Source organism: Sceloporus undulatus, chromosome 1 (assembly GCF_019175285.1).
Source record: "Sceloporus undulatus isolate JIND9_A2432 ecotype Alabama chromosome 1, SceUnd_v1.1, whole genome shotgun sequence".
Taxonomy (NCBI): Eukaryota; Metazoa; Chordata; class Lepidosauria; order Squamata; family Phrynosomatidae; genus Sceloporus; species Sceloporus undulatus.
This window is the reverse complement of record NC_056522.1, coordinates 5,996,900-6,023,020: the sequence shown is the minus strand read 5'-3', so window position 1 is coordinate 6,023,020 and position 26,121 is coordinate 5,996,900. Positions and strand designations below refer to the sequence as shown.

Genomic DNA, 26,121 nt, shown 5'->3' with positions numbered 1-26,121 from the left:
AAGTTGTTGTTTTGGACTATAGCTCCCAGAATCCAACATCAACAAGGACACTGGTGATTAAAGCCCCCCCCCCAAAAAAACACCCTTCTTCATCCAGCACATTAACGTAAAACAAAACAATTACATCAAAAGCAAAAGGGAAAAGCCCTTCAAATTTAAATTTCAAAACCCTGGGCAAAATTTCTTTTTTTCAAAATTGGTGCTAGAAGGAAAACAAGATCAAAACAACTGGAGTGTTCATTCTAAAGCTGCAGGGCCACCAGAATAGGTGAATATTTGGAGCATTGGTAAATGTATGGTGTATTCCTCCCACTGATGGTGCTTCAAGAAGGGCCTTCTCTGAAGATATAAGTGCATGGGCAGAATGATATGGAAGGACATACTTCTTCATGTATTTGGGCCCCAAGCTGTTCATTTGAAGATGATAAACAGGACTGAACTGGGCGCAGCAGCAAATAAGAGTTCTTGAAGAAGTATCACAATATGGCTCTAGCGGAGATGAATCAGTAAAAACTCTTACCACAGAATATCTGCACAGGTCCATGTTCCCAAACCATTTTCAAAGAGATTCCCTCAATGAATAACCCATTACAGAAAACTAACCCGGATGCTTTCAGAGCATGAATCACTTTAGCAAGTCTTTCCCTGTCCAAGAAACGCAATAGCTGACAAACCAAATCAAAACTGTTAAGAGATGCTCCCAGTTGTAAAGCCCCTTGGGCATCTAGCAGCAGTGACTATGTCAGACCAAGAACTATCCCCATGTTGCACACCTCCTTCTTCAGAGGGAGTGCAACACAGCCAGAACACCAGCTTCCTAAATCCAGCAACCACAATCAAGTCCACAGTGCCACCATTTTGTCAGGATTTGATTTGTTTATTGGCCCACATCTGTCTTTTTACCAGCTCCAGATAGTAGTTCAACATCTCCACAACCTCTTCTAATACAGTTGACACAAAGAAACCAAGCTTGGGTGTCAACTGCATCATGATGATATGGTACCTTCCTAAGGATAATATGGTACCTTCCTTAGCATCCAATCTGGGGCTGTTGTAACTACTTAAATAAAGGATTAAATGAAAAGCACTGTTTGAAAGAAGGCAATGCCTTATATGCAGATAACGAAGGGGGATGGCAAGGTAGACCCTCTGTAGGGCAAATTTGGACTCTTGGCAAGCAAGATTAGGCTCACAGGCTGGAGTTTCTTCCAACCTAAAATGTGCTCCCAGAATCCTCCACAGCTGCAGAGTTCCTTGGGATATATTTAAGAGTGTTTCTGGCAAGAAGACTGATATGGAAAGGATTCCCTGAAGATAGGAATTTCAAACCCACTAGCTCATTGGTCTGTTGTTTTTGTCCATTACTGCCAAAGGCTTTCAGAGAAAGCATAATGCCAGCAAATTTAAATACACAAGGAAAAGAACCTGGGGGAGTATAAACCAATGTCATGCAAAAGCCAGTTGTTTCAACAGAGAGAGACAGCAACATCAAAATGACGTTCACAGTTCTGGGTGACGGGTTCTTACTTCTGCTATGAATGACACCATGAAAAGAAGTACAGTATAGAGAGGCCAAGAGGATCTGTGAGTTAAGTGCACTGAAGCTAACAGCAAGGCAGGAAACTAAACAGGCATGAGTCTCCAGGGAGCCTAGAAAACCACACTTAAAACTCTGAGAAACTTTCCAGCAACGCACAGGCTGATGGGGTCAAAAACCAAACCAAACCTGACCATGGCTTTTTTCAAAAGATGGATGCTTGCAGGAAGTCTTCCCGGATGGTCTTCTGTTACATACCTTTTGGTACTCATCTCTAGACCTCAAGGCAGCCTCCATCTGTTCGGGGGAGAATGTGTAGATGGCAGAGCGATACTGTGTGCCGACATCATTCCCTTGCCGCATCCCTAAGGAGACAAAAAACAGGAAGGGGTGGGTGGGTTGGTTAGATGTCTGAATGCTCAGAGGGTGTAGATATAATCAATCAATCCAACTAATTTTAGTGTTCTCCTTCCATATCTTTAGAAAAGCAAACCCTTTATGTATTGTGCACCCACGGTTGACATTTTTGTCAAGTGTGTTTCTCTTTTGCTTAAACAGACGTGAAGTGGGGAAAACTAAAAGGATATTATGGTCTGGTGACATCAGCAGCAGCCAAGTACAGCTGAAAGGCATTAAGGCAAATCAAGTGAGTGATTGCATTATGTGCCATGTTCTAATTTAGTGAAATCAAGAGGCCTCTAAAATATTTATTTGGCATCACAGAATCACTCAAAGAATCCAATTGTAAAGAGGCCTTTAAAATCTCTCCGTCTAATGAATGGAGAGCGCTTATCTGAAGAGGTGGCTCTGCACCCTTGCGCAAGCTGGCAAGGACTCCCTATAATCCCGATCTGCTTTAAATAAAATGAGGGCCCTGAGCTGGTTTGTGGAAAGAAATTGCTAAGGTTCATTTGTTGCTTCAGTTGGGGGGGGGGGGGGGGGGGGGGGGGAAAAAAAGGGGAAAGGTGGATTGGGGGGGTGGGGGGGGGGGGGGGGGAGAAGAGGCTGGAAACAGAGTGAACCAAGTGAAGGGAAGGATGCACATGTGTACTTTATGGCATTCTATTGTGAGCTGGTCCATGTGGTAATGCCAGCACCGCAACAAAATCTGATGACACTAACCACTAACTGCAAGGAGCAAAACTGGTGACACTTTTGTTAGCCCTAAAATCTCTTTGGAGCCAGAGAAATAAGGAGCAGGACACACATTATTTATTTGTTAATGCCTCTCTGCAAACATACCCCAAGAGACTATACCCGAGGCAGCCATGTTGTTCATACAAAAACTCGCAAAACAGCAATACTTTTATCAGCCAAGCAAAATCCACAAAATATATGATGTGAGCTTTCGAAGCTCCACTGGCTTCTTCATCAGGCAAAGGTGTTAAAATTTAAGCAGGAGAAAGGTAAGAGCTTTGAAAGCTTGCATCATGTATTTGGGCATTTTGATTGACCAATAAATGTATCACTGTTTTGTGGATTTTGGATGATATTATATTCCAAGACTATACTATATAGTTTTGATTATATTTATTTATTTTAATTGTTAAAATATTTATATTCCACTATATAAAATGGGATCTCAGGACAATGTGCAATAAAACCAATTTAACCTATTTTTAAAATAATGTAAATAGTAAACAAACAAACAAACAAACTAAAAGCATGTTGACAGCCAGCATGGTGCAATGGTTTGAATTCTGGACTGGGATTCTGGGAGTCCAGGGTTTAAATCCTCACTTGGACATGAAAATCCACTAGTTGACCTTGGGAAGTCATATTCTCTCAGCCTCAGAGGAAGACTTTAGCAAACTCCCCCATGAAGAAATCCTCCTAAGAAAGCTCTATGATAGGTTCACCTTAGAGTTGTCATGAGTCAGAAATGACTTGGAGGCAAAAAGCATGTTAAACAATTTGACAAGTTCAAACCAGACAGTTTAATTCCACTGAGAACCATTTTGACACAATTTAAAATCTACAACTGGCCAGGGCTGGAAAGCGTTTGGAGAAGGGGGCATATAATGATATGGAATAATGGTAGAAGCTGTTATAACTGGGCAAACTTCACAGGTAACATAATAGGACAGACTCTACCATCCCTAAACAAGCTATTCCATGCACTGCTGGTGTGCATCACTGGTGTGCATTGGCATCAGAATTTGCAGCTTCTCATGAAATGGAAAGTTCCACTGCCAAAAGTCAACACACAGAGAGATGGACCTCCTGCTGTGCTGTGAGGTGAAACCAGTGATCCAGAGGCACCAATGATACCCAACACCTTTTTGGACGACAAATTGTGCAAGGTTCACATATAAGTGTTGAGTTAATTGATGAGAGAACGTTTAAAAAACCATAAACATTTATTTTAAAACAAGCCCTTCTTATAACTATTATTGGCACTAATAAAATTAATTAATTAACTGATGAAACCTTCTTAACTCAATAAGCAATAAACAGGGCAAGAAATTCAAGTTAGGAAACTACAGCACAGGATGAATGATCCAAATAACCCATTTCTTCACAAGAAGAAAGCTTAGCAGAGGAAGAATTATGTGGCTGGACATGCCATTTTATAATTCCACGATGCCAACTGTGCATTTTGTTGTTGTTGTTGAGTGCCTTCAAGTTGTTTCTGATTTATAGGATGCTTAAGGCGAACCTATTGTGGGTTTTTCTTGGCAAGACTTGTTCCAATAGGGTTTGCCTTTGTCTTCCTCTGAAGCTAGAAAGTGTGACATGCCCAAGATTATCCAGTGGGTTTCCATGGCCTAGTTAAATTAAAACCTTGGTCTCCAGAGTCGTAGTCCAATCTCAAACTACTACACTACACTTGCTCTCCTGTATTTTACTTGTGTCCATGTCCCCGGAAATGCCTTTAATCACTTAGTTCTCAGCAACCTTAGATTTGTTTCATGCACCAAATTAAATTGTAAAATTACAAGGAAGATCAAGCAAAGATTTAAAAAGGAGAAAGTTGTATTCATTTAGATGTACTACTCCATTAAGACCCAGTATTTTACAGTGGTGTTTCTATCAACCTGGATAATTTAGATAGCCCATGCTCGTGGTGTGTATATGTTTTTTCCACTTTGTTGTTGTGATTAATTTCCATCAAGATGACTTTGACTTATGGCAACCCAATGAATGAGAGATCTCCAAGTCACCCTATAATCAAGGTGACTTGCTCTTACGTGCTCAGGTCCTGCAGACTCAAGAATGTGGCTTCCTTGATATAAACCTGAATACGGTCCTCATCTTTTCCTACTGTCTTCTTCCTTACCAAGTATTATTTTCTTTTCTAGTGAATCATGGCTTCTCATGATATGGAAGGAGTACTAATCAGGTTGCACTCCACTGTAGGGTGAGTATGTGCTACAATGCCACATTATTACTGTCTTCCCCGTAAGAGATAAGAACCTAATGGAACTATTTTCAGTCTCTCTGTTCAAGAAGGAATCTAGTGATAATGGAGACAAATTGTACTACGATCTGAAGCTCTCCTTGGCATGGTACAGTGGAACTGAAAAGGGCAGCTCATAGCTCTTACTTTGGTAATAAAAATGTATCTTTGATTTACAGTTTTCTACAGCTGTCACTTGCTTTCTGAAATACCGAGCAACCAGTTTCCTTTCCTCCCAATCAATATCTGCTGAGTTAAGGCTAATAAAAGTTCCTTCCCGCAGCTCATCGTATGATTATTTAGCCAAAGTCATTTGTACCATGTCACTCTGGCTTGATCTCATCATTCACTGTAACGATTCGGTGAACAGAGCTTAAGAGTTGCCAAGGGAAAGGAAAACCCAGAATAGAAGGTCATCATATGTTAATGAGCTGGCTTTACGGCCAGCCCACTTATTTGGCAGACAGGCACAAGAACCCCGCAGAAAAAATTTGGGAGCAAAGTACCCATTTGCAGTTTTCCTCTCAGTCCTGGTTGGACCACTGAGCTGGGTGAAAGAGATGCAATGGAGGTTGGTGGCTTCCACATCAGTGGAAGAGTGAATTCATGTTGGGGTTCAATTTGAACTTTTAAAAAGTTATCCAAGGTATTTAACTCTATAGATTTAGCATCTCAAAAACCTTCTTTACAGTTTAGACAAAAATAATGAGTAGATTCTGTTAGTTTGAGAGTAGATTCTCAGAGTGTTACTAGCCCTTTTTAGGGAAGGAGGAATCTGTCTGAGGCAGACTCCTCCAGCAGAAATTATACAGGGAAATACACTGAATCTCCACCATGTCACAATACGGAAGACTTATCAAAAGTAGAAGGTGAGCAAACTTCATTGAAGTTGTATAGTTGGGGGCTTACTTGATTCTTCTAAATATACATGTAGGATTCCTAATGTGTAACTAACTAGGAGGGAGAATTCAGAGACATAGCCATTTTAATTTGGAATATCAGTATGCAAAGGGATCTTGTAGCACTTTTGAGATAAACTGTGCCAAAGAAGTTGTAGCATAAACTTTCATAGACTTAACTCTATGAAAGCTTATGTTAACAACTTCTTTCACACAGTTTGCCTCCAAGGTGCTACAAGATCTCTTTGCATACTAACAGAAAATTTTAAATAGAGTTGCAGTAGAGGGTTGTGACTTACTGCCATTCTAGTTAAAAGAGAAAAAAAAAAAGGGGGGGGGGAGGAAGCAAGCAGATGTGAGTATCTAAAGATACTGGAGATATACTGCTACTTTGTGCTCAGAGCAGCTAAAGTGGAATAGCAACGCTTTAAGAGTATAGTGCGATAGTCATTTTAGATGATGAGGTGGAGGGAATTCTTACCAAGTCTTTTGTGCTTAGTTGTATGTCTTAGCTCCTGAGGACCTTTTCTAGTTCTTTCATAGCTGCTCTCCCCATTCTTAGTCTTCTTCTGATTTCTTGACTGCAGTCCCCATTCTGATCAATGTTTGAACCAAGGTACAGGGACTCTTCTACTATTTCTATTTTCTCATTGTCTAGGCTGAATTTATGGATATCTTCTGTGGTCAGTATTTTTATTTTCTTTATGTTCAACTGTTAGCCTGCTTTTGCACTTTCTTCCTTGACTTTCCTCAGTAGTTTCTCTAGGTCTGTGATGTTTTCTGCTTGTCTTATGGTGTCATCTGAGTATTTTAGATTGTTGATGTTCCTTCCTCCTATTTTCACACCTCTCTCTTCTGTGTCCAAGTCTGTTTTTCATATATTTTCTGCATATATAGTATGTACTCGTCTATAAGCCTAAAAATTTATGTCCAAAAATTGACCTCAAAATCTCAGGTCAACTTATTTATGGGTCATTATAGAAACGTGATAACAGCTCTTTCAGATTTCCCCATGCAGTGAGAAGAGGAGCTTAGGAAGAAAGAGTCAAGCAGAAAGAGTCCTGGGTGATTGATTGATATTGCTCTTTGTTTAAGACTCCCCTTCTCGCCTGTGCGTCTGGCTGAAACGATGAAGAAAAGCCTCTGTGAGAGCTGCTCTTGCCATATGCACGCATACACACACTGAAGAAGCCTCCAAGTTTTATCCCCGACCTAATCCATGTCCAGTCCATGGGTCATGGCAAAATCCATAATTTTGGTCACAAAACCTGACCTCAACTTATACACGAGGTCGACTTATAGTTGAGTAGATATGGTAACTTGAACAGATAGGGCCGTGATGGCAAACCTATGGTATGCGTGCCACAGGTGGCACGCGACGCCATTTCGCCAGGCGTGCCCATTCCGCCTCCTCCCTGCCATTTTCGGGCCTCCCACTGTCTCTCTGAGACAGCGGGAAGCCAGAAAATGGCGCCTGAGAGAAGGAGACAGCGTGCACGTGCATCTATCTCCTCCTCCCAGCCTCCTTTCCTCAGCCTCCCTTTGCTCTGTGCTAAAGGGCTCCATGGAGCCCTTTAGCGCGGAGCGAAGAGCCGAAGGAAAGGGGACTGGGATGCGTTCCCAGCCTCCTTCCTCTCGGCCTCCCATCGCTCTGTGCTAAAGGGCTTCATGGAGCCCTTTAGTGCGGAGTGAAGAGCCAAAGGGGAAGGCACTGGGACGCATTCCCAGCCTCCTTCCTCTCAGCTTCCCTTCGCTCTGCGCTAAAGGGAGCCATGGAGCCCTTTAGCGCGGAGCAAAGAGCCAAAGGGAAAGGCCTGGGACTGGTGCCCAAGCCCTTACCTTCGGCCTCCCTCCCCTTCGGCCGGTCCCCTTCTCCTCGGCCTCCCTTTCCTCGGAGCGAACGAGTCCCTTGGAGCCGTCCTCCCAGGACTGTTTTCTGGTCTCTGACAGCCCCAAAGGGACTCTCAGAGGCCAGCAAACCCCGGAGGACGGAGACCAAGGGCTCCCGCTGCTGGGCACCATCCTCCGAGGACTGTTTGCCGGCCTCTGAGAGTCCCTTTGGGGCTGTCAGAGGCCGGCAAACCCCGGAAGACGGAGCCCAAGGGCTCCCGCCGCTGGGCACCGTCCTCCGAGGACTGTTTGCCAGCCTCTTGACAGCCCCAAAGGTACTCTCAGAGGCCAGCAAACAGTCCTCCAAGGCCAATTTGCTGGTCTCCGAGAGTCCCAAAGGGACCCTTAGAAGCCGGCAAATGCCGGGGGCGGGGGAGGGAAAAAGGGGCAGGAGCTCCGCCCCTGGCCCCAGCCCCCATCCTGGGGGTAGAAGCCCCGCCCCGGCACGCAAACTACAAAAGGTTCGCCATCACTGAGATAGGGTGAAAGGATGCAGTCTTTCCTGAGCCCTTTGCCCATTGGGAACCATTCTGTTTTATTATGTGTTTATTATTATTTTGTATTTTATTGACTACAGCAAAGCCACAACATGTACAGCTGAGCAAAACGAAAAGTTGAAAGACAGCATCAATTATGGCGAGAGGCATACTATCTAATCTCCTCCATTATTCTAATAGCAAAAGAAGGAGACAAGGGACATAAAGAGAATGCTTGCTAGGTTCATTGCCTCACTGACAAATGGGAGCCACCAATCACTGACTGAAGAGGAGAGATCACAGACTCATAGAATCCTAGTTGGAAGAGACCCAAGGGCCATCCAGTCCAACCCCCTGCCATTCAAAGTACTCCTGACAGCTCCAGCCTCTGTTTAAAAACCTCCAGAGAAAGAGACTCCACTAGAACTCCAAGGCAGTATCTTTCACTGTCAAACAGGTCTAACTGTCAAGAAATTCTTTCTAATGTTTAGGTGGAATCTCTTTTCTTTTAGCTTGAATCAATTGTTCTGTGTCTTAGTTCCTTTGAAGTGTCATAAGCTGGAAACAACCTGAAGGCACAGAACAACAACAGCAACAGAATGACAACAATTACTTTGTACAGTGACACAGCAAAAGCAAGAGACAGTAGAAGGCTGGCGATTGATTGTAGAGATGCAGGATAAAAACCAAAACATCTTTCACTGGTCAGGCTGCTCAGATGGTTAGTGTAAGGCCTTGTAACTTATCTGCAAAATTTATTCTTAGGGCTTTCATCTACCAAAACAACCTAAATTACTTCATTTATCGGTAACCAAACTGTTTGTCAACAAAATTAGCTTACAGTGGTACTGTATTTGTATTACCACTGACTCTGTGCTTTCGTGAAAAAGGTGTTAATATCCCAAGCTAAGAACTATCTCTGCTCTCCAGATGTCAGCAGGACTCATTTCCAGCACGGAATAAATAGAAGTCTCACCTTTTTTTTGGGGGGGGGGGGGGCAGCTGCTACAGAAGAATGTACAGAACTGTTACCCAGACAATTAAGAATATCCTATAATAATGTGAAAGATTAATCAAAATGCTGAATTTAAGACTGCCAGTTCTCTTTTATAATGTATAATGTATCAGTTATGAGACACTATTGCTTAACAACCTTTTCAGGAGAGCAACAGATGATTAATGTGCTATAGCTACCAGTCTCATTTTCACAACAATTGGAAGGACCAGTTTAGCTGTTATTTTTCATGTGCTAAAGCCACCAGAAGGTGATTCAACTACATTGGTCTCATATCATTCCCAGCAGGCAGTAAGTAATAATATTCACAATCATACCTACATACAGCAAAAAGAAAGGGCTCCAAGAGTAGCTTGTGAATGACACACTCCAACTATCCTTATATGCCAGGGACCATCCCAATTAATTCTCTGGCCTTCCACTTTTTCAGCTATCTTCTACCCTAGCAACAGGATTCCACCCTAATTGTTACTTATCCACTTTCAAGGTAGTGTTGGTTTTAGTATTAGGTATTTCATTAGAAATTTTGTCTAGAAATTTTAGCCAAAGAAACAACCCAAAAAACCTAGGTTATAATAATAATAATAATAATAATATTTATTTGTATACCGCCCTATGGGAAACCAATCCGGGCGGTTGACAACAGTAAAATATAAAATACAACAATTAAAAACACTTTATCCCTCCCCCCCCTTAAGACAGTATTAAACAGTATAACATATTAAAAACACAATATCAAAGCATAAAAGCAACAATTAAAAAACTAAAACCCCTGATATCCCTCTGTTGATCCTCAACCATCACTAAGATGGGGCCACGGGAGGAATGAGGGAATCAGGGAACCTGGGCCGGGGTGGTTAATCTGGAAAGGCCTGCCGGAAGAGATCCGTCTTGACCGCTTTTTTAAAGCTGTCTAATGATGTCAACTGACGGATCTCATCTGGCAGGTCGTTCCAAAGTTTGGGGGCGACAACAGAGAATGCCCTCTGGGAGGTCGCCACAAGCCTAGATTTTAGAGGCTGCAGTAAGTTCTTACCAGAGGACCGGAGAGCGCGGGGAGGATTGTACGGGAGAAGGTGGTCCCTGAGATAGCTGACAGGTTAAGTTACTTGTGGGTAAATGTAAGTACTGTACCTTAATTGTTATTTTAAAAAGGAACATCCTCTTCTCTGAATAAAGTGGCAAAAGGTGAGAGGTTAGTCATAGGATCAAAGTTGGAAGAGACCTCAAGGACCATCAAGTCCAACCGCATTCTACCAAGCAGGAAGGCACCATTAAAGTACCCTCTACAAATGGCCACCCAGCCTCTGCTTAAAGACCTCCAAAGAAGGAGATTCCATCACACTCTGAGGGAGTGTCTTCCACTGTTGAACAACTCTTACTGTCAGAAATTTCTTCCTAATATTGAGGTGGAATCTCTCTTCCTGTAGTTTGCATCCATTGCTCTGTATCCTATTCTCTTTGCCCCGTGACTAGCTTGCCCAATTCTACTCCATTCCCCTTGATGGCTTTTCTTCCTCCCAAACCATCTCTTTGTGGTTAGTGTTTTATAAGGCATCAGGAGCCCCCCCCCATGCCATGCTGTTGGTGGTCCAGTTGGGCTTGGTATTTCTCTTTGCAGTGCATATGGTGGCAGCAGAAAACAAGCTTACTCCATCCTTAATATGACATCCCTTCAAATGTTTAAACTGAGCTATCATGTCACCTCTTGACCTTCTCTTACCCAGACTAAACATACCCAACTTCGTAAGCCACTCCTCATAGGGCTTGATGGGTTCCAGACCTTTCACTATTTTGGTTGTCCTCCTCTGGACACACTCCAGCTTCTCAACATCTTTTTTAAATTGTGGTGCTCAGAACTGGACACAGTATTCCAAGTGAGGCCTTACCAAAGCAGAATAGAGTGGTCCTATTACTTCCCTTGATCTCTGTCCCAAGACAGTGTAAAAGAAGCACTGACCCCCCCTCCCCTACTCTCTCTGCCATGGCACCACTTCTGGCTTTTTTGAATACCTGGGTGGGCAAATAGCAGTAGCACTAGCTCTTTGCCATTTCCCTTCAAACAAACACTGAGGGAGTAGAGCGAGGTAAGTGCTTCTTTTAGGTTCTCCTTAGACAGACTAAGCTCTTACCTTTTACCACTCAGAGGGGTATGGCTCCCTTTTTAATAAGAGTTAACTCAGTACCTTAACTCTTGCCTTTACATCCTTTTTGACATGTGTGCACTTTCCTAGCCCTGCCCGCACCTGGGTTCACCTCCCAAACATATCACACAGCCACCATATACCTTAGCTCCCATTTAATCCATCAAGCTTTTAGGATGAGCACAGTTATGCCTGTCAAAATTTTTCAAGTTCTTTGGCATAATTTTCCTTTGCTTCATTCTTTACATCCTTTGTTATTTGCCCCTAAGGTTTACCCTCGACTTATTCATGGGTCATATCAAAATCCAGAATTTTGCTCCCAAAACCTATCCATGACTTATACATGAGGTTAGCTTATACACAAGTATATATGGTAGTTCCATTTTGGGTTGAACCCTTACACCTCACTAATAACTGATTGCAACTATGAGCATGAGTTGAAAGAGGATCTAGAAAAAACTAAATTATGGGTGTTGTCTGTGTGGTTTTTAAAGAAATAATGTGCAGATTATTCAATCAATTATAGATGCGGCCTAATACCTAGGCAGATGAGAGGGTTAGACTACTAGTTGGTGCATTTAATGGAGGACTGTAGTTCCATGGTTTAGGGGCACCATTTCATAAAGATGTTTTTAGGTTCAGTTGCTGGCATGAGATCTTGGACAACTGCAGCCAGCTACAATAAAACCTGGGTTAGGTGGACAAACAGCTTTCTACTTGGAGAGTAGGCTGGGGGAGAGGACTGTCTGATCTCTCCTATGTCTATGTAACAGTAATTGAGGTCTGGCTTCAGTGTGATTGTCAAGCCTGCCAAGAAAGTGAGGAAGTTTTTAGAGGACTCATTACTGGGCTCCGGGGCCTCTTTTCATGTAGATAAAACTGCATTGCTGCACTACAATGGCCAATTCTCCTACACATGGAAGGAGAGGCAGATACCTCCTTCATTGTAAAACTGGGCAGCTTTGCACAAATTTGAACTGGCACCAAAGTGTACTAGAGAGCTCTTCTAGGTGACAGCAATCCACCCTCCACCCCCTGCTACCTATTTGCTTTGAGCATTTTAAATGTCTCTGCTCAGGGTAGCATTTCTGTCACAGGGATATTTCAAACGCAAATCCTCTGCAGTTTGAACTTTGCATATATCACAGGAAAGTGAGGCTCAGATCAATTGCTATGTCTGCAGAAGACTTCAGGTTCAGTGTCTTGATAGGGCATAAAAAACAGCTGGCTGGACAACTCTATGATTTGGACTGTCCATCAGTCTTAAGAATACTGGGGCATGTGAATACTGGGGCAGCTGCCTTTATACAGTGGTGCCTCGGGTTACGAAAGTAATTCGTTCCGCGGCCGCTTTTGTAACCCGAAAAGCCTTCGTAAGCCGAATTGCCATAGGCGCTAATGGGGAAAAGCCGCGTTTCGTGCGAAAAAGCGCCGAAAAGCACCAAAAATTTTCTTCGTAACCCGAAAATACATTCGTAACCCGGAACAATGATTTTCAATGGGATTTTTTCGTATCCCGAAAATTTCGTAACCTGGGTATTTCGTATCCCGAGGTACCACTGTAATGAAGACTGACAACTCACTTATGTGAATTATTAATTTGTGATAAGTTGAGGATTTTTAAAAACCTGATTAATGATTCCCAACTCAGAAACAGACAGAGACTCACACAGAGACACACATGCATACAGATTCAGCAAAGAATCGTTCATCTATCAGTCTGTTGCAAAAGCAGAAGGGAAAGATGGCTTCTACAGTTCTCCACTCTACTGCCTCCAGAGAACCATTTTTCCAACTTTCATCTTATCAGTGGCCTGTTACAAACTGCCAAAATAAAGCTGCTTCAGGTCTCTTTGGAAGTATGCTATTTAAATGATGCATGGGTCCTAAGAGTCCGGAGGTTGCGCTAAAGCCACACTCCATTCCTAAGCACTGGAGTGCAGCTTTGGTGCAGCTTCCTGATTCTTAGGATGCATGCATCATTTAAACAGCATACCTCCAAAGAGACCCGAAGCAGCTTTATTTTGGCAGTCTGTAGTGTTCCTTTACAAAAAAGCCTGATATCTTTACCAAGAATTTATCAAGGTTCCAGAGGAGGCCTGCTTGCTAAAATATGATAGCTGGGGAAGTTTATGTATAGATCCCAGCCTTCTCAATTTTTTGAAAAAAAACTCAATTAAAGGGCTTAGATCAGAATGCATAATGGCAGCTTAGGCCTGCTTTCCCATTTTATATGGGTACAGCTGTTCCTCTTCTCTTCTAAGCAGACACATCTGCTCATTAGAAAAACAATGTCATTTCTAGTGTCTAATTCTAATTATTTGCAGATGATAGATTCCTTGCGCACCATCCATAACAGGCTCAGCTTTTCCCACCCAGTGACAAATAGACCCTTTCAAGCAAATGGGATAACTGGCAATAAAGACCAAATGTATGTGGAGAAAATATGTGCATGTGAAATGTGTTTGGTCGCCAAGAAGAGAAGGAGGAAATTCCTTAATTCTTTCCTGCTTCCCTAAAATCACACAGGATTGACTGGTTCCAGAAGCTTGGCTTGGACTCCATTGGGCCCTAGTCATCAGTTGCTGTAACAACTTATCACAGTTGCTGAGATGCGATTATGGAGTTGCAAAAGCCTTCTGAAGGCAATCAAAAAGCTGGGAAGCTGTCATTGCCCATGATGGCAAGGCTAATGTGAAACACTGTGCTGGGTAGGTAGGTGGCAGAGGTAGGAGCTATATCCTACCTCTGCCACTATATGCACTGCAAGAGAAATGCCAAGCCCAACTGGACCACCAACAGTATGGCATGGGAGGGGGGGCTCCTGATGCCTTATAAAACACTAACCACAAAGAGATGGTTTGGGAGGAAGAAAAGCCATCAAGGGGAAAGGAGTAGAATTGGGCAAGCTAGTCATGGAGCAAAGTGTTGGGGTGTATGTTGAGGTAAAACTAACAATAGCAGAGTCTTGGAGGTATGCTAACAAAAAGTAGCTTTACTCAGCAGAGTCATAAAATTGAAGCAAAAACATAGTAAAAATGCTCAATACAGAACAGCAGAATTAAAGCATAGCATGGCTTCTAGTATAGCAGCATGTCAGTTCAGCATTATCAGTCCTATAGCATGTAACCTCACAGAGAGCAAAGCCAGCCAGTATGGAGAGCATACAATTCCCTGTATGCTCCAACAGCATGGAGAACAAATATTACCAGTATGCTCTCAGAAACCCAGCATACTTGCAATGCTGTTATAGTCTGCAGATTGGCTATGATAGCCACCTGGCCTAATTGGCCAATTGCTCTATCATTTAATAATTGCAGGCTTACCTTATTCTGGTTACACCTGCCATTTGCTACACCTTCATCCAGTCACAACCTGGTATGCAAACTGGCATACCCTGACACAAAGGGCAGGAGAACAAGATAGAAGAAGAAGGGGCACTTTCTTAAAAAGCCTGGATTGGATTTTTTGAAAGTGAGAGGCACTTCCAAAGTCCTGAGTTCACTTCAGCTACTAGACAATGAAAGATGACAGCATGGGATCCCTAGTGGAATCCTCTTTTCTTAAAGAAAACAAACTGAAGTACACCATACTCCAGCTAGCTACATGCAGGTTTAGAGGTGGGGAAGCCTCTAAATACCAGCTGTGGGCCCAATATTGTCTTCTACTCTTGCTTATGAACTTTCTGGGTGTATTTGACTGAATGCTGGACCAGAAAGAACTTTAGTCTAATCCAGCGGGACTCTGCATAAAAGATTTTTGTTATTCTACACTGAGTTCTTAGTAGAACAATTCTTTTGTGTGGATGGCAGCATATGAGAATCCAGCTTCACCTTTTCAAGGAACAACCAACTCCAAGATCTCTAAACTGGAATGAAAAGATCAGTGTCACGAGTTACATTACAGAGTGTTCTATCAGTAAATGATCCCTGGGTAGAATTTTTAATTATTACAATTATTTGGAGGGTTTTATATCACCCTTCATCCAGTGTGGATTCCATATCATCATACATGAAAAATATGTAGATTACCTATACAATAACACAACATCAACAATAATACTAAAAATTTAAAAGGACAGGTTGCTTACCTGTAACAGTATTTCTTCGAGTGGTCATCTGCGAATACATACAAATGGGTTTCACTGCGCCTGCACAGTGCTGTTCGGAAACTTCTGGAATCACTGGGCAAAGTTTACTTTGATCCTGCCCCCTCTAAGGCCCCGAGGGACTGTGTTTGTTGCCGCTGTTGCCGGAGCGGCTGCCTGGGAGAGGAATCCACCCGCGCAGCTGCGCTCCCACCCAGGACTCGCCGCCAACGGACTCACAGCGGCGCTGCCAGGACCGAGGGAGACCAGGAACACCTGAGGGGGAGCCGGGGAGGGGCGTGTCAGTGGCAGGGGCACGCCATAAAACCCAGCTCGCTGGGGAACCTCCCCATCCTGCCCCCTCTAAGGCCCCGAGGGACTGTGTTTGTTGCCGCTGTTGCCGGAGCGGCTGCCTGTTAGAGGAATCCACCCGCGCAGCTGCGCTCCCACCCAGGACTCGCCACCAACGGACTCACAGCCACACCTGCGCAACTGCGCATGGCTGCAGGGGACGGGGGGGCAGGGTCCTATCAGCTGTGTCTGCAACAGAGGCTTGACTTGGAAAGTAGTCTTACTCTGCTGCAGTTTTCTTACATTGTCTGTGTATGGAGTATATATGCTCATGGATTGTGTTTTTTCCCATGAGCACCAATGTCATTCTAGCCCCCTCGATGATGTATATTGCCATCCAGCTATAGTATGGTTTTTAGAGTTTTTTTAGAGTTTTATTTTCTTGATTTATGTATTGTTGTGGATGTTTATTCTGGGTTTTTGCTGTATGGAGGGCGGGCTTGCACTGTTTTGTATTTTCTTGTAATTACTCTTGTATAATTTTGTATTTTGTTATAACTGTACAGTGCTCCCTCGGGTTACGAAATTAATTCGTTCCGCGGCTAATTTCGTAACCCGAAAAACCTTCGTAACCCGAATTGCCATAGGCGCTAATGGGAAAAAAAGCCGCGGCTTCGCCGCGGCTCCATTTAAAACAGCGCCGCCGTTTTTTCGTAACCCGAAAAAACGTTCGTAACCCGAAACAATAAATCCCTATGGGATTTATTCGTATCCCGAAAAATTCGTAAGCTGGGTAATTCGTATCCCGAGGTACCACTGTATTGTTGTATATTGTATAACTTTGTACTTTGTATTTTGTTGTAACAGAACTGTTGTATATTGTTGTAAACCGCCCTGATGTTTCGAAGGGCGGTATTTAAATAAATCTTTTATTATTTATTTATTATTACTTTGCAACATATAGAAACTTTTTGGTGGTAACTCCGCCCACCCGTTATAAGGCCCCTGCCTTCCCGCTCTTTTCCCCAGTTCCGCAATTTTTCCGCCAAGCAGGCGATGGAAAGAGCCAATGAGAGCAGGACACTGAGGGGATGGACGGGTGGGATTTGTATGTATTCGCAGATGACCACTCGAAGAAATACTGTTACAGGTAAGCAACCTGTCCTTCTTCTTCGTGGTCTCTGCGAATCATACAAATGGGTTTAGACTGACACGCTTAGGTAAGCGGCGGAGGGAGTGTCATGAAACCAAAGCTATGGTAAACCAAGTGTATATTTATTGTAACAATAAACACCTTGAACCATAAAAAAGAGTCAGTTTTTTTGTTCATGCACAGACCAAACATAGCAATAACATTGCCAAACCTGAGAAGGGAACAAGGGGTCGTGCAAGACCAGTCCCATAGAAATTGTGCAAACCAACATTCAACAGAATGTAAACAGTGGCATATAAACATAAGTGCTGAAACACAAACCATCAGTAGTGCAATCAATGCAACCCTGAAACCAACACAGCCCTCCTGAAAGCTGCGTCTCGAATGGCTCTGGTGTCCAACCTATAATGCTTAATAAAAGTCAGAGGTTGGGACCAGACAGCAGCCTTGCAGACATCCTCCAAGGGAATCCCCGACAGGAATGCAGAGGATGCTGACACTGCCCTTGTGGAGTGGGACCGAACCCTGCCAGGGAGAGGTTTGCCCAAGAGTTCATAGCAGAGGTGGATGGTACCGGCCACCCATTTGGAAAACCTCTGCGCAGACACAGGCAACCCTTTCTTCGGCTCTGAGTAGCATTGGAAAAGTCTTTCGGAGCGACTGGAGGCAGCAGTTCTGTCCAGATAAAAAGCCAGAGCTCTCCTGACATCAAGAGAGTGTAGGCTTCGCTCCGCATCCGAAGTCGGGTTGGATGCGAGAGTAGGCAACACAATGTCCTGGCACATGTGGAAAGCAGACACAACCTTCGGCAAGAAAGTAATGTCTGTCCGGAGGACTACCTTGTCCTTGTGAAACCTCAGGAAGGGCTGGTCCCTTCGTAAGGCACAGAGTTCGCCCGCACGGCGGGCAGAGGTGATGGCCACAAGAGAGGCGGTTTTCCAAGTCAATAGTCTCAAGTCCGCTGTGGCCATCGGTTCAAAGGGCTTGGACTGGAGTGCAGACAGTACTGCCTCCAAGTTCCAAGCCGGCGCTGGTACCGACACAGGAGGATGCAAGTTGGCACATCCCTTAAGGAACCCCTTCACCAAGGGATCCCTAAAAAAGGAAGCCCTTCCCCCGAATTGGTACTTGGCACAAATGGCAGACAAGTAGCACTTGATGGATGCAAGGCACAACCCCTCATCCAAAAGTGCCATCAAAAACTCCAGTACTACTGGAGTGGACACTTGAGCAGGAGACAGGCCCTTCTGGTCAAGAAAGAGGCAAAACCTCCTCCATTTCAGGGCGTAGGATCACTGGGTGGAAGGTTTTCTTGCAGCCAGGATCACCGCCCTCACCGCCTCCGGCAGGGCGGCTAGGGCTGTGTCATCCAGGCCACCAGCGATAGGCTCTCGATGTCCAGGTGCAGAATCCGGCCGTCCTGGATCGATAACAGGTCCGGACGGGGATCGAGGCGGAGGAAGCATCTCCTGGAGAGGTGGAGGAGGGATGCAAACCAAGGCTGTCTCGGCCACCACGGGGTGATCAGGATCACATGCAAACGGTCCGTTGTCATCTTGGACACCACCCTAATGATGAGAGAGAACGGAGGGAAAGCGTAGAGTAGCTCTCCCGTCCAAAGGAAGGCAAACGCGTCTCCGAGGGATCCGTCCATTCGCCTCCTGGAGCAGAACTGGGGACAGTGGCTGTTCCATCTGGTCACGAAGAGGTCGATCCGGGGAGCTCCCCACCGGTCGAACAAGTCGCTGACCGTCTCGGGATGGAGCCTCCATTCGTGGCACATCGACGGAGATCTGCTGAGGCGATCTGCCAACTTGTTGTCCTCTCCAGGAAGATGAATCGCTTGGAGGAGGACCTGTCTCTGAATGCACCAGTCCCAGATGCAGAGCGTGAGGTCTAGCAGGGTCCTGGATCTGGTGCCTCCTTGTTTGTTGATGTAGTACATCACGGTGGTGTTGTCCGTCCTCAGGAGGACCACCTTGCCTGCGACAGCAGATTCGAACGCCCTCAAAGCCTTTTTGACTGCGAGCATCTCCAAGGCGTTGATGTGGAGAAGCTTGTCCTGGGCCGACCACCTGTCTTTGACGAACAGGTCGCGCAGGTGGGCGCCCCAGCCTTCTAGGGAAGCATCGGTTGTCAAAGTCAATTGAGGCTGGAGTTGATGGAAGGGCATTCCGATGCAGACATTGCGGCCGTCCAGCCACCATCTCAGCGAAGTGGCCACCGGTCTCGGTACCGTGAGCCACTTGGAAGGGGAGTCCTCCGTCGGAGAGAAGACCGAGAGGAACCAGGATTGCAGTGGTCGGAGGCGAAGTCTTGCCCACGGTGTCACAAAGGTCGTTGACGCCATGTGACCCAGGGCCACTTGGACCTCCCTGGCCCTCACCCTTCTGTGAGAGATTCAAGGCCTCAGCGATGCTACCAGCGCCTGGAAACGGTCCAGAGGGAGAAAGGCGGAGCATCTTTCGGAGTCGAGGATGGCTCCGATGAACTTGGCCTGTCTGGTCGGGGTGAAGTGAGACTTCTCCTCGTTGACGACCAGTCCGAGGGAGCCCAAAAGGTGCAAGGTGAATGAGATTGCGTCTCGGAGGTCCTGCTGCGAGTCGGCGACAAACAGCCAGTCGTCCAGGTACAGGAAGACTCTGTAGCCCTTCTGATGGGGGTACGCCACCACTGGCGCCATGCACTTCGTGAAGACCCTCGGGGCCGTGGCAAGGCCATAGGGGAGCACGTTGTAGTGGTACGCAGTGGAGCCGACGGCGAAGGCGAGGAATCTCCTGTGGGACTCCCGAATTCCAATGTGGAAGTAAGCATCCTTCAAGTCGACCGTCGCGAACCACAGGCCCTGATGGAGAAGAAGCAGAATAGAAGCCAAGGTTACCATCTGGAACCGGCGGTATTCAAGGAAACGGTTCAACTCCCTCAAGTCCAAGATGGGTCTGATGCCCCCATCTGCCTTCGGTACCGTGAAGTACCTGGAAAAAAAGGCCCTGGAATAGTGTCCGGGCAACAAAGGGGAGATTGCCCCCTTGTCTAGTAAGGTGCGCACTTCGTCGAGAAGGGTGTCCGAGGGGTGAGTGGACATGAAGGCTCCGGATGGGGGGAGCTCTTGGAACTCGAGGGCATAACCCCTACGGACGATGTTGAGGACCCACGAGTCAGTTGTTATAGAGGCCCAGGTGGTAGCAAAGGGCCTCAAAATGTCCAAGAAGAAAGGGGAAGGTGAGACGAAGCGCGCTGCAACCCTTCAGGCTCTCTTCTTCCCCTGGTCGGTGTCCTGTCGGCGAGACTTTCGGTACGGAAAGTTGCGGCGGCCAGAGGAGGAGGAGGACTGAGAGGGGTACCGGCGCCTCTGTGGGGGCTGCTGTTGGAGCTGTCGGTCCTGCTGGAAGGTACCTTGTGACTGACCTTGGGGCTGCCACGGGCGCTGCCTCTTCCGGAATGGCTGGATGGAAGAAGAGGACATCCCATGCTTTCTCGCTGCCGCCTTCATCCTGAATTTGCGGTTCGGGCGCTCGTCAGTGTCTGCATGGAAGAGGCCGGTACCGTCCAGAGGCATGTCCTCAATAGTCGACTTGACACTGGCATTGAGATCCGAGCCCCTCAGCCACGCGTGCCGGCGTAGAGCCAACGAAGCCGACATCGCCCATCCTGCGCAGTCGGCCACGTTTCTGGAGGCGATGATAAGCCAACTCCCGACCGAGTGGGCTTCATCCCATATCTCCACCAAGCGTCGCCGGACCTCGTCCGGGACGTCCAGGACGAGTGGCGAGATGCCCTCCATCAATGTTTGAACATAGGCCCCCATGCAGGCGGTATAATTGATGGCTTTGACGACGAGGGCTGACGCCGAATAGGCCTTCCTGGCTAGACCATCAATCTTTTTGGCTTCCTGATCGGCTAGGGAAGTTGCCTGCTTTGGGACGAAGGACTGTTGGGCCCCTTCGACAATCGCCGAGTTCTGCCTGGGGTGGTCGGTCAACCAGGCGCAACTCGACGGGGAGATCCGGTAGAGAGCCTCGATCTTCCTAGAGGAGCCGACGAGGGACGTCGGCGTATCCCATGACCTCCGTACGATGGAATCGAAGGATGGCAGCAGTGGAATGGAGGGCGGCGTGGGCACCTGGCCATGCACCCGATGCTCCACAGGATCCCGACCCTCTTCCTCTGGGTAGGAGAGATCAATGCCCAGAGCCCTGGACATCTTAATGATGTGCTCATTAAATGAGCATACATCGTCTGTCAGGGAAGATGGATCCGGGTGATGAATCTGCTGCGGGGACGCTTGGACGGAGGTATCGTCGTCATCCGACGGTTCTCCGGATGGTAGCAAAGGCTCGTCTTCGGAGTCGGTACCCGAAGTCAGCGGGATCTCCTGGGCTCTCACCCGAGCAGCTGGACGTGCCGGGAGATGAAGCGCTGATGGATCTGTTAAGGAGCGACGGGGTGCAGACCTCGAAGCCGAAGTCGTCGCACGCGGGGATGGAGGCTTGCCACCTGGAGGAATGACCGGGCGGAGATTCAGTCTGGTAAACTCCCTGAAGGCGGTCTCCCTTGGTACCGACATGTAGTATCTGCCCGACTCGGCATCAAAAAACATGTTGGTGTCCTGGTCCATCAAGTCATCCACGTCGGAGTGGACCGAAGGGGGAGGGGAGGTCCTCCGAGGGGAGTGAACTACTTCCGTGGCGGCCTGGACAAAGTCGACCGTCGACGGCAGCGGCGTGTCGAGGGCTGTGGCCGCATGTGAGGTCGTCTGCGCAACGGGGAAGCCATCAGAGCACGGGCAGACTGCAGCCGAGGCCTTCTTCGAAGGGGAGCGCTGTTTGTGCGAAGTAGACGCCTTTGCCTTGGAGGAGGCCTGAGATCTGGCGCAGTCCTTGCTGGACTTAGGCTTTTTGGGCACAGAGCCCTCAGCTGCCTCCTTGTGGTGCCTCTTCTTTGAAGATCGCGGAGTCTCCACCCGATCTTTGGAAGGGAAAAAAGGGTTGTCCAGCAGATCCAGTAGGACAACAGCCTGCGGCTTAGGAGTCTTGGCCTTCTTCACCGAAGCAGCCTTCTTAGAAGAAGATGCACCCGTCTTGGGCAAGTCGGAGGAGTGTCGAGATGCCTTCGACGACGCCTTGGAGGATGGGGTCGGCACCGACGGAACCTCCGTCCCAGCGCGATCCTTTGCGCGCGAGCCCTCCAGGGACGGCTTCCTCCCGGACCTCGACTTGGGCTCGGAACCCTCAGTCCCCGACGACTTATGGGGACGCATGGAGGGTTTGTCGGTGGCACTGGGTGCATGGGGACCACTGGCCACATCGGTGGTGGTAGAAGATTCAGCCCGTGGCGGGGCAGATACCACACTGGACACGCTGATCCGAGAAGAAGAGGCAGGTGGCGCAGCCGATGGGGCCGAAGATGGACGGGGCCCTCCCTCTTGAACCTTGCCCAGGGCGATAGCCGAAGTCAGCCGGGACTCACGGTTCTTGCGGGCTTGGGACGAAAGGGACTTGCAGAGTGAGCAAGCCTTCGTGTCATGGTCCTTGCCGAGACACAGGAGACAGGAGGAGTGGGGGTCCTGGACGGGGACCTTACCCCCACAGACATCACGCTTCTTGAAGGGTGCTGGCATCCTTCCGAAGTCGACGAAGCCAAAGGGAGAATCCAAAAAAGCGAGGTCAAACGAGCTGAGAGTCCGAGTTACCAGGGGCGGGAGAAAGTAGAATGGTCAAGAGACGGTCAGAGGTCAAAAGCGAAAGTGATTCCAAGCAAGCGAAGCAAGCGAAAGTTCCCTGAAGCAGCTAGCGCGGCGGAAAAAAGGAACTGGGGAAAAGAGCGGGAAGGCAGGGGCCTTATAACGGGTGGGCGGAGTCACCACCAAAAAGTTTCTATATGTTGCAAAGTAAACTTTGCCCAGTGATTCCAGAAGTTTCTGAACAGCACTGCACAGGCGCAGTGAAACCCATTTGTATGATTCGCAGAGACCATGAAGAAGAAGATAGCAATTATTATTTGGTGTTTACAATTCCCTGAATTTTGTACCATGGCTCTTCTATCCAAATGAATAATTACAAATGCATATAAAACTTCCTATTTCAAAGAATGAATTTATTACGGGAAACTACATGCAAAGGGGAATACAAATTTTTAGGTGCATGAAAATACACATTTCTGTGAGGACTGTTGTTAAAAACAGCAATCAAATGCAGACATGGGACAAAACAAACTTATGCTTGAAAAATCACAAATGTTTTAGAAAGCAAAACAGACAGATTTGTCTACCTCTAATCGTTACGCCACGGGTGCAGGATTTGCAGCCTGCAGAGGCTGCCAAGGAGGATCCACTGAACCAAAGCATCAGCTAAAACAATTCCCTGCCACGCTGCTATTAATGGCATCCAAGCCCCATGCCATCAGACCTTTCACTCATCTCCTCTCATCATAAAAAAGATACCTGTAGCAATTCAGGGAAGATGAAAAAACACTGAATGCACAGAGGACAAAGGCTCCATGCTTGAGTGAAATTATCATCTGTGAAGCTGCAGAGAAAGAGGCCTTTAATTTGAAAGACCAACAAGAACATTATGGAAGGAAACTGTAATAATCAAAGGTGAGAGGAATATCTATTGTCTTGTGTTGTTCTCTGTGGGAATTTTCACAGCACAGACATCTGGGGGGTGGGAAAAGCCAGCGTTGTGAGCACTGAGTTCTTCATTCCTCCCCACCCCATCAATAAATGCCTGCAATCATACTCTCTGGAGCTGCAGTGCGATTTCAAGGTTCATCTCTTTTGAGCGGCTCGAACACTAATTATCCCAGCTGTAATTAGTAAGATAATTAAATACTGGCTCACTCATCACTCTACCTTGTGTCGGGTCATGATTCTCCCAGAAGACCTTGAGCAGTTTCTCAAAGCTGATGGTTTCTGGCTGAAATACCACTCGCACGGCTTCAGTATGGCCAGTTTTCCCTTCAATGAAATAATAATAATGGTTAAAAGAGGAGCAGGAGGAGGAGGATCACCAAAGCTACACCAAGGAATGGAATCCTGCCTTGCAACTAAATTGGAGAGAAGAGCTTTCAAACTGATTTCCCATCCTACTCTATGGCAATTTTTAAATGGCAGAGGCAGGAGAGTTGACCATGCAAGTGTCTGTATGGGGCAATAGCAGTACAACCAAGCACCCTCCAAATATGATGGATTACATGGTTCCCTTCCACACTTCTAAATCTACAGAGAGGCAGAGCATGACTGCCACTGGTGCAATGACTTTGAACAATTGTCCATTTTCATTAGTAACCTGAAACTGCTTTCCATTTTGAACTCTTTTTACCTCTTTCAAACCAAAGTTTGTTTTGTTAGTTCATTTTTATCCTGCTTTTCTCCCAATGTAGCACCTAAGGTGGCTCACAACACTTATTGAAACAAAATATGGCCAAAATTCTGTAAACAGCCGTGATCGAAGGAATGGCGGTATATAAATAAAATCTCATTCTCATTCAAAACCAGTCATAGTAGTAAAAGAAAATAAAAACCCATTAAATAAATGATGTTATTAAGAACAGCACTACTTTCAAACAATTTAAAGTGCATTTTGATTTAAAAGTTGTTTTGATTCAGTGTTTCTCATTCCCCAACTGCTGTTGCTTCTTGGTGGTTGGTCCCATCCTATAGTTTGCCCTCACTGCTATTTATTGAGAGGTTGGTTGTGGTGACACATGTAATTTTACTCCTGTCTTTGTAACACTACATTGGATATAATGACATCAGTGAGACTAATTCGCAGACACATCCCATGGCAGTGAGGACAAATGACACTGACAAAAGCAAAGGGTGAAGAAGAAATGAAATGGTGCAGAGAAGAAGCAACAAACCAGGGGAATAAAAGGGTCTGAAAGAAGAGTGAAATTGTATTTAGCAAGGCAAGTATTGCCTTGACAGTATGTTTGGTTACATCCACTGAATTCCACATAAAGTTCTTTCTTTGGATGCATCATGAGATGCCATTGCTTGGTAAACTGGAAGGCAGAAAGCTAAGAGGAAAACCACATTACAGATGGATTGATTCAGCCACAGAAGCCACAGCTATCCTGAGCTTGCATGAGCTGAGGATGGCTGTTCATGACCAGATCATGGAAGTCTCCCATTCGTAGGATCACCATAAGCTGAAACTAACTTAACAGCATATCACAACATGAATACCAAAGACAAAGAAAATATGACACACTCTTGCCTACTATATGAATACACTCCCTATGCCACTCTTTGAATGATATACAGTGGTACCCCGGGATACGAAATACCCACGTTACGAAATTTCCGGGATACGAAAAAATCCCATAGGAAATAACTGTTCCGGGTTACGAAGGTTATTTCGGGTTACGAAGAAAATTTTGGTGCTTTTCGGCGCTATTTCACACGAAATCGCGGCTTTTCCCCATTAGCGCCTATGGGTTTTTCGGCTTGCGAAGTATTCCGGGTTACGAAAGCGGCAGCGGAACGAATTAATTTCGTAACCCGGGGTACCACTGTACAACCAAAAGATCTCAGAGGATACTGATCATACCTACTACCTTTATTTTCACCAGCTTTTGGGGAGCTAAAAGCTGAAATACTGTTGGGCCGTTATGGTACTGCAACTCCAGGTCATGTTAGTGGCTGCATTATTCAGGTGCTTGTGTAAAGAACTATCCAATACCCTTTACATAAGCCGTTCCCCACGTACCTACACCATAATGGGGCATGGGTACAGGTCTACCCTCCTGACTAAGGGCTGGAATAGCTACCAGAATGGCTTTATGCTCTGCCAGAAATGAACAGACTCTCACTTAGTATTTTCCCATTTATGTATTACAAGGATTGTTCTTGTTGTTAGTACTGTTGTGGTTGTGTTTCTTCAAGTAATTTATGACATATGGCAACTCTAAGGCAAACATATCGCAGAGTTTTTCTTGGCAGAATTTGTTCAGAGGCAGTTTGCCCTTTGCCTCCCTCTGAGGCTGAGAGAATGTGACTTGCCCAAGGTCATCCAATAGGTTTCCGTGGCCAAGTGGAGATTCAAACCCTGGGTCTCCCAGTCTCCTAGTCCAACACTCAAACCACTACAACATTCTGGCTCTTACATGGATTATAGGAACTGCCATATTATGTCTCACACATGTTGCCTTAGTGAGACTGGTCTGCTAGTTATTTGCATGTGAGCCAAGTCCTTTCCACTTTCTATCTTGTATTAACAGTTCC

At 46.1% G+C, this 26,121-nt stretch overlaps 1 protein-coding gene across 3 annotated transcripts in view; it reads right to left on the bottom strand.

The window, feature by feature from the left end:
- Window positions 1-26,121, bottom strand: part of MSRA (methionine sulfoxide reductase A) — a 328,226-nt gene that overhangs the window by 118,344 nt on the left and 183,761 nt on the right. For all 3 annotated transcript variants that reach the window (XM_042442879.1, XM_042442869.1, XM_042442887.1), the window contains exons 4-5: window positions 23,746-23,850; window positions 1,796-1,902 (exon numbers count right to left, since the gene is read on the bottom strand). In XM_042442879.1, coding sequence (XP_042298813.1) covers window positions 1,796-1,902; window positions 23,746-23,850 — 212 coding nt within the window. The remainder of the gene's footprint in view (window positions 1-1,795; window positions 1,903-23,745; window positions 23,851-26,121) is intronic.